Source organism: Oncorhynchus keta, chromosome 21 (assembly GCF_023373465.1).
Source record: "Oncorhynchus keta strain PuntledgeMale-10-30-2019 chromosome 21, Oket_V2, whole genome shotgun sequence".
In the NCBI taxonomy this organism is placed as follows: domain Eukaryota; kingdom Metazoa; phylum Chordata; class Actinopteri; order Salmoniformes; family Salmonidae; genus Oncorhynchus; species Oncorhynchus keta.
The window spans coordinates 23,427,419-23,436,989 of NC_068441.1; the positions used below are offsets into that span (position 1 = coordinate 23,427,419).

At 40.0% G+C, this 9,571-nt stretch overlaps 1 protein-coding gene across 2 annotated transcripts in view; it reads left to right on the forward strand.

The window, feature by feature from the left end:
• Window positions 1-9,105, forward strand: part of LOC118372464 (complement C1q-like protein 4) — a 28,699-nt gene extending 19,594 nt beyond the window's left edge. The window contains exons 3-4 of one of the 2 annotated variants that reach the window (XR_008074295.1): window positions 6,900-8,571; window positions 8,641-9,105. Coding sequence is in view for 1 of the 2 variants with exons in the window: in XM_035758384.2 (XP_035614277.1) it covers window positions 6,900-7,079 (180 nt within the window). In the remaining variant the exon portion in view is untranslated. Of the gene's footprint in view, window positions 1-6,899 lie in introns of both variants that reach the window. The other variant, XM_035758384.2, reaches the window with a different exon arrangement.
• The last annotated feature ends 466 nt before the right edge of the window (window positions 9,106-9,571 follow it).

Consider the following 9,571-nt stretch of genomic DNA (forward strand, 5'->3'; position numbering starts at 1 on the left):
AACTCATCACAATGGGTCACAGTGGCTCGCGGGTCTGCGTATTCACATCTATATCCACACATGCATTCAGAGTTGGCCCTAGCCTTTTGGGGGTCCCAAGTGAAATTTTGTTGTGGGATCACCCCCTACCTTCTGAGCAAAACATTTTAGCAGCCCCTCCTCTTGACATCAGAGACAAAGTAAGGTTAGAGTTAATTTCCTGCAAATGTACACACTTTGCCATGGGGTAGAGAGACGATTTTGCAATTGTATAACTAATATCAGGCAATTGCAATTATACTCGTTTTGCCATGTGACAGTGAGAAAAAATTGCAGTTTTACAGCTAATTTCCCGCAATTCTACACATTTTGCCATAGGGTGGATTGTGATGTTTGCCGTTTTTAATATGATATCTGAGTGAGAGTTACTAACAAAATCAATGGGGAGTGAGTGAGAGTCACTACAAGTCAATGGGGGCCCCATGGTCAGTAATTTGACAATGATTTCTACAAGTTTAGATAGTCTAGCCAGCTAACTTACCAATCTAAAACATGTTAGCTGATATGGGCTAATTGATTGACTGTCCATGACTGACATAACAAGAGAAAAACTGCTGATGCACAACCAAATTTCAAAATTGCACCTCTACAATTGTAACTCTTAACAATAAGTTGAGAACCCGTGGGCCTACAAAAGGGGACCGGCAGTTGCCCATCCCTAACTTAGAGCGTTGAGCTAGTAATTGAATGCCCAAGCTGATGAGGTGAAACATCTGTCGATGTGCCCTTGAGCAAGGCACTTAATTCTAATTGCTCCAGGGTCGCTGTTGATAATGTCTCATTTCCAATTCACACATGTGTATTAATACACACGTGTACATGTGTGAAATAGGACAAATATAAGCACCCAGCTTATTAATATTAATAAGTCAGTACACCACAAATGCAGTTTTGCCATCTCTCTCTCTCACACACACAGCCATTATACTGTATTTCCATTAATTTCTTTAATTATCACTGAGGCATTAATACATTGCAGACTTAGGCCTCCTTTCACTTTATTTTTCCTTCTTTTGTTTCATCTATGTTTTCCTTTCTCATTTTGCCTCGCACAGTCCTTCAAAAGTTCATCCCAAAGGTTGGGTTTTCTCATCGAGTAGTGTTCAAATGTCAGAATTAGTTTGATAAATGCCATTTTTTGTGTAAGGGTGGATAAATTACATTTAGCCCTTAGAGATCATGGAAATGTATATGACATTAGAAATATAACATTTGCTAGAATAGACAGTAAAGGCTAATAGTATGGCATTACCCATGACTCATGGTATTATGTAATGAACTAAAGGTAGCCAATTAATAATTTCTCCCCACCATGACAGCTTGATCACTTTGTGAAAATATCATCAGTGTAAGATGTCTTAGAATTGGCTGACCATGTGAAGTAAATCAGTCACGTGATGTTTGCATGACCTGACTACACACATAGGTGGCATTGTAATCTGATGATATGGAGGAGAAAACGCTGGTTAGCAAGGCCCAAGAAAATATGTGTAAGTGTCTGCGGGCATGCAAGCTTGTGTGTCTGCCTTCCTGCGTGCTTGTATTGGTAAATATCCCAATAATTCCAATGTTAATATTTTCCAAATTGTTAATAGGAGCCAGCAAATGACCAGTCACTGACTAAGTGGCACATTACTTAATGTCATTGCACAACCTTTGGCTGCTTCATAGTTGATGCTCTGCAGGTAGAGTCATCTGTAGCTGAAACCCCTTTATATCCAATTAAACTGTCTCCACCATTGGAACATTCCAGCCCAGAGCCAATTAGAGACTTTCTAATCAACGTCTTGACACCATAGGTCCAGAGTGTCATGGCAATATATTAGCATTTAGCATGCCAATTAGGGGTCAGACCCACACGGCTGCTAAAAGGCTTCCACAACCACCACCCTAATGGTATAAGAGCACACCTTAACACAGCACGGAGAGAGAGAGGAGAGAGAGAGAGAGAGAGAGAACCACAGCATTGTATAAACTGGATATTTCCATCAGTCCTCCATACCCCCTCCTCGACCCCTGCCTCTCTACACATATATATAGTGGTCCCACAGGTGAGTTTAAGAGACCCCTCTCAATCGTCTCGCTCCGCTCTGAGAGGTCTGTACATCACGGTGAATGAATCCTGTCACTTTTATTACCAGAGGAGCAAGGCACCACTGCAAAACACCAAAATAACAGAGACTACACAGACCCCCACCTCCCAAGTCTCATTCCTGCCTTCCAGAAATAGGTTCTCTTGATCAGTTTGTTATCCAACAGGCTCCCTCCCTCCCCATCCCTCCAGGCCCCCTCCAGTTTGGCTCCCCTCACCCCCGTCTTGTGCTTAGACTGTTAAAGTGCCACGCAGCTGCTCCCTCCTATGTTCTCTCATTCTAAATCTCTCTCACTTCCTCTCTTTTTCAAAGTACCTCTCCTCTCTTTACCTTTTTCCCCTGTACTTGCCTCTACGTCTCTGCCTCCTGTTCTCCATGGCCTCTCTGCCTCCACCTCTACCTCCCATGTCTTTTGCGCCCTTGCACCACCTCTCAGAGCTCTACTCTGTGTTTTTAGCTCCCCCTCGCCATACATCTCTCTCTCATTCATATGTATATATATATATATATATATATATACACACACACACATATATATATATATATATATATATATATATATATATATATATATATATATATACACACACACATATATATATATATATATATATATATATATATATATATGAAAAGTGGAGGCAGTGTTATCCTCCCTGTCATCCCACGGGCTCTCCCCAGCAGCAGCTCAAGTCGGCACAGCATTTGGCCAACAGACAGGAATTTACTCCCTTGTCGATATCAATCTCCACTGCAGTTGACAATAATCCTGATTTTCCTTCCTCTCTTTCACATTCCCACTGCACCCCCTCCCCTCTTAAAGGAAACAAGGTTTCATTTTGATAGTTACTGAGAGACCAAAATCAGACTCACTGCTCTGGTTCTCTCAGACTGCTCCGCCTGTTCCTGTTGGCCCCCTGGCTTGACAAAATACAGTGTTTGGTAATGAAATCTTTTAAATTATGATTCATATTGACTTTTTTTGGAGCTTGTGGACTCAAAAATAGAACCATCTTTCATCTGTAATTGGTAGCCTATGCTCTGTTCATTTACACAAATTACTCTTTGCTGTTTGACAATGCAATTACTTTAGAGTTGAGGGTAATATCATAAATAACATGTACACTCATTTTCATATATTGGTTTCACTAACATAGTTTTAAAATGTAATATAATGAAGCTTCATTGTTGGGAAGAATAGCTGTTGAGCCACTAGGTTATATAGGAAGTACAATGCAACCATTCTTTAATCAAAAACATGACACATTAAATGTCAGCGACTGCATATATTTTCTGCTGTCTGAGCCTTAGTGAAGTAATGTCCCCTATGGACCCATGCCAGAAAAGTCATAAATAACCAGGCCTTAGCTAATATAATTAACTGAATGACATGTTTATAGGGAAATTGCAGGGAGGAGGGGTAAACACCAGCACTGTCATAGTTCTTGTTGTGACCCTTTAACATGTGGGCTAGTCAAATAGACCGAACGCTCATCGCATTTGCCCTTGAATTCAAGAGTGTGCCGTTTCATAGGTTAAATCAAATCTGGTCAATTTCTCTGAAAGTTTGAAAATTGGTTCTGTGAAAGTTCCCAGAGCATTTGTTAGGTTGCTGCAAATGTTCTCATAACACAACTGTCCAGTTATGCTAATGATTATACAATGTTTGTATAAAACATTCACCTGATGTTGTAATATATTTTGTTGTGGCAGTATGTTCTTAAAACATTACTTGGAAATGTGTTTTACTACTTTACCTGGAAGCCTAATGAGAACTTTTGGGGAATGTTCTGTGGTGGTTGTTACAGATGTGGTACACTATATTTTAGTGAATGTTGGAACATTCCAAGGTTATACATTACCAGTCAAATGTTTGGACACACCTACTCATTCAAGGGTTTTTCTAAAATGTTTGACTATTTTCTACATTGTAGAATAATAGTGAAGACATCAAAACTATGAAATAACACATATGGAATCACCAACCAAAAGTGTTAGTTACTACAAAAACTAGATCTAAATATATTTTTTAAAGTAGCCACCCTTTGCCTTGATGACAGCTTTGCATCAGCTCTGGTGGACATTCCTGCAGTGAACATACTAATTGCACACTCCCTCAACTTGAGGCCACTCTAAAAGGTGCAGTTCTGTCACACAAGAAAATGCCCAAGCACAAGGTGCACTTATGTAATGATCATGCTGTTTAAACAGCTTCTTGATACCTGTCAGGTGGATAGATTTTATTTTACCTTTATTTAACTAGGCAAGTCAGTTAAGAACAAAACATTTTCAATGATGGCCTAGTGGGTTAACTGCCTGTTCAGGGGCAGAAGGACAGATTTGTACCTTGTCAGCTCGGGGATTTGAACTTGCAACCTTCTGGTTGCTAGTCCATCGCTCTAACCACTAGGCTACCCTGCCACCCAACAGTTATCTTGGCAAAGGAGAAATGCTCACTAACAGGGATGTAAACAAATTTGTGCACAACATTTTAGAGAAATAGGCTTTTTGTGTGTATGGAAAAATTCTGGGATCTTTTATTTTTCAAATCAAATCAAATCACATGTTAGCTCATGAAACCATGGGACCAACACTTTACATTTTGCATTTATATCTTTGTTCAGTATATATCTACAGTCCACCTGAGATACATAAACTATGTAGACTACTAAGGAAAAGAAAAACTACTAGTCCAGCAGCTTTTATAGACAAAAATAATGAATTTGTATTCTGACCTCCCACCACTGTTTCTTGAGCCCATTTGACCGCAGTAGCCTATTGTGTGTACCACTTATTGTGATTGTATGGAGTTATTGAGGAGTGGGAGCTATTAGGGAGGGAGCTGGCATGGCTGTTCCACTACCAATTACCGAACCCTGTAGCCTGGCCTAACGCATCTGGGGGCTGGTGGAGGGGGTCCATGGAGACCTGCCACAGCAGCGCGCTGTTAATCAATCCGATTTAGAGCGGACAGGGACACGCTTAGCCGCAGCTCCCGCCAACACTGCAATGGTGGGGGAAGAAACTGTGAGCGTGACCTGCATCTCATTCTGGGGAAAGAAGGAAAAAAGATGGATAGATGGGTCCAGAATGAAGAGATAGTGAGGGTACGGATGGAGGAAGGATGATGGAGGAGATGTTAGATGGAGAGGAAGAGACATAACAATTAATGGAGTGATGTGAGCTGAATTAAAAACAACAGGAATGTATTGATTAATTTGAGTCTTCGGGAAGAAGAAAAAAGACCCAAGCAACAAGCTGTACATAGAAACAGATAGCCTGGCTATTAGACTATAGTAAACTAATGAGTTAACTGTATTATATGTGCAAAAGAAAACAACTCATTATTGCCAACAAGTTTGTGGAGAAATGGTTAGTTTAGTCTCGTCTGACAGGTTGAGATGATGGAACATATCCTCAGCCAGGCTAAACCCTGGGAGAGAGACAAGGATGGAGTGAGGTTGTCAGATTTGCAATAATTAATATGTGTATTTTCTTTTTCCAGGATTAAATAGATCCCATGCTTGAGCATTTGGCTATTTATCTGGTGATGGTACTATTCATTATAAGCAGCTTTAGTTATTAGGCCTAGAAACATACAATTAATACATGGCACAACTTAAGATGTAGTGCAACTCATTACAGGCCATTTGTGTACAAAATAATGTTATATCGTGAGCACTATCTTTTCCTGTGTTATACCATGTATATTGAATATAAATGGAATATACTAGTATAATTTTATGAGGCATATAAATGCATGACTGGTGAGATACTATACTGAACAAAAATATAAATGCAACAATTTCAGATTTTGAGATTGACACTGGTGAAGCATGTCTTCCCTGATCCCAACTAAACCATCTAGGAGGCGATCTCTAGAATTGTCCCACTGCAACAGGTTGCTGAACATCCCAGTAAATCGATAGAGTGCAAGTTTGTGTTCTCAATGGAGGTTCTGGGTCAAAGGTCAATGCACAGCTCATCTATTTGGAGTGATACATGCCCATTGGACAGGAAGGCCTTTGTACCAATGACATTATACCAAGACCCCTGAGTGAAGGAGGAAATCATATTAAACGGCTCAGAGAGAGAGAATAGAGAAGGAGAGGGAGATTGGAGGAGAGCGAGAGGAATAGAGAGATTACTGATTAATAGAAAGGGAAGATTGGTGAGGGAAGCTGAGAGAAAGAGAGGTGAAAATAAAAGAAAGAGGAAAATACAAGAAAATATCACCAAGAGGATTTGGTAATATGTACAGTATATACCGATATACCTTCTTCTGGGCTATTACCAGTGAATATTTATGATTTATAGTATATCTGTGTTGGGGGAGATGATGCCATCTTGGAAAGGTAGTTGTAAATTAAGACATAGGGATGAGCCATAATTCCCCCATGTGTCTTCCTCTTCCTCCTCATCTTGGGAATTAACATTTAGATGACCATGATGAAGGCTCTACCTCAGGCTATAGGGTGGCAGATATCCTAGTGGTTAAGAGCATTGGGCCAGTAACTTAAAGGTTCAGCTTTCAATCATCCACGTGGGTATACTGTATACTCCTAAAAACCAACAAGGAGGAGGGAGAAGCAAGTTATATTTTAGCGCCTTGCTACGCAGACATTCGTTAACATGCGCAAGCAATTTAGATGAAATGATTGGATAACATGGATGTGTAAAAACAAATGATTATGTGGTCAGCATGTTATTCACTTTCTTCAACCCCCCCGCCCCGTCTTTCTTTCACTCTCTCTGTGTGTCTCTCAGGTGAGGGCCAGTGCCATTGCCCAGGATGCTGATCTGAACTATGACTATGCCTCCAACAGTGTCATCTTGCACCTGGATGTGGGGGACGAGGTGTGCGTGCAGCTCGACGGGGGCAAAGTTCACGGAGGAAACACCAACAAATACAGCACCTTCTCTGGCTTCCTCATCTACCCTGACTGAAGGCAGCCACATGTCACACACACACAACTACACACACATTCTCCCAGGCAAACAAATACAGCAACATTTTCAGGATCCTCATCCAACCTGATTCTCTCAACCACTCTCTTCTCTCTCTTTTTCCCCCTCTCTCTCACGCCATTGCTAAAACACACAGTATTTAGAGAAACGGATGCAATGGGAAAAGGAAATGTATAATGTCTCTGTGTTTTTAATGTCTAGATAATGGTCATACCATAACATTCCAAACCAAGTGTAGTTACAAGGCATATAATGTGCATATAGACCTTGTTTATACGCATTTTTATTTAATACACACACCCATTTGTTTGTCATGTGTTTTGTCATTCTCATGATATCATTGAATCACAGATATGTAAATGAAACTAACATGTAAGTATGGGGTGACAAACAAGAATTATGTCAAGACAAAAACTTGTTTAAAGATCATCTTGATATCGTGTATATTCTTAAAGTTACATATAAATTAACTTCTGATGCGCACACATCTGTGGGTATGATCATGTATGTGAAAGTATACCTACATGACTCGCATACAACTCTTTCACACACACACACAGTGATTCATTGAACTTCCCCTATCTAGTGTTGCATTGACATGAGCTGACCATTTCAGCCACCAGTGTGGAATTTAGTAAAATGGTCTCAGATTGCAGACTGTAAATGGAAGACTGCGAGGTTGGTTGCGGGGCTTCCCGCCTCCGTTCTTCGCTCCAAGATGGATTTCCAATACGGCTGAAGACACCAAATGAGAAAAGTCATGAATATATTGATCGGAGCTGATAATACACCCAACACCACGAACATCATCCAGTGTGGTGTGTGTAAGATAAGTATCATGTTGTTAGTTTTACCTACATGGCCCCTGCCTACAGCTAAGGGGGGTGGGGAGGGGTGATGGTAGTCCCCTCACACACAGGATATCAATGATGAGACTTATGGTAGACAGATACAGTATTTTTCCAGACCTTATGGTGGATGACAGAGCATCATCGTGTTCCACTAATGAGCCCATCCTTTGTTTAAACCCTCAAACCCTATTCCTATATTCACATTACATTAAATTGATAACAGAGCAATTTAAACTGGGTGTCGAACCCAGACATAATCAGAGATGGAGCTTTAGATCATGGAGAGATGATGCTTTAGTTCATGGAGAGATTATGCTTTAGGTCATGGAGAGATGATGCTTTAGGTCATGGAGAGATGATGCTTTAGATCATGGAGAGATGATGCTTTAGATCATGGAGAGATTATGCTTTAGGTCATGGAGAGATGATGATTTAGGTCATGGAGAGATGATGCTTTAGGTCATGGAGAGATGATGCTTTAGATCATGGAGAGATGATGCTTTAGGTCATGGAGAGATGATGCTTTAGATCATGGAGAGATTATGCTTTAGATCATGGAGAGATGATGCTTTAGATCATGGAGAGATGATGCTTTAGATCATGGAGAGATGATGCTTTAGGTCATGGAGAGATGATGCTTTAGATCATGGAGAGATGATGCTTTAGATCATGGAGAGATGATGCTTTAGGTCATGGAGAGATGATGCTTTAGATCATGGAGAGATGATGCTTTAGATCATGGAGAGATGATGCTTTAGTTCATGGCCATTTGGTTATTTGTATAATGATGAGTCTTCTTTTCTTCTAAGGTAAAGCAGCCTGTTTGTTTGCAGTGTGGATACGGACATTGAGGATTCATCTTGTACTCTGTACAGAACTAGTTTCACATTTTAAAATGTACGCTGCTACCGTAGAACTAGAAACGGACTGAGTGTCTTCAATGGAAATGTACATCTTTGTGTGTTATTGAATGTACCATACATTACTAATTGTGTAAATGCAATTCAAATATGCAGGTTCAGGTTGATGCTGTCTGTCAAATATGTTATGCAAACCCTTGACACAGTGGCAATGAGACTATATTGTGTCACTTGTGTTATCGATCAAGAATGGATTTCATGGACATTTTAGATTGGGGGCATTATTACCTTGTCAGGCCATTAAAAAAAAAAAAAAAATATATATATATATATATATATATATATATATATATATATATATATATATATATATATATATATATATATATATCTTTACATCAATGTGAATGCCCTGCCTAGACAATACCATGAAAAGCAGGTCCTTCTCCTGTAGTTCATAGCATCATACATGTACCTAATGTAAGTAGTTGTACATGTTACAGGACTTCAGAGGAGGCCTCTATTGTAACAAGTTGTTGTATTAGGAAAACCACTGAATAAATGCAGCTGCAGCAGGGATGATACTGCTACTCCATGTGTGTGCATTACTGTTGCAACACAGTATGACCGGTGTGTGTGTCATGTCTCAGGTCCAACTACAGGACAGAGCTTTGGGCTTGATCTAAAGACAGAACACCAGTTATTATCAAACTGCATCAGTCAGATGAAAACATTATTCCTGCACTATATCTTAACTGAC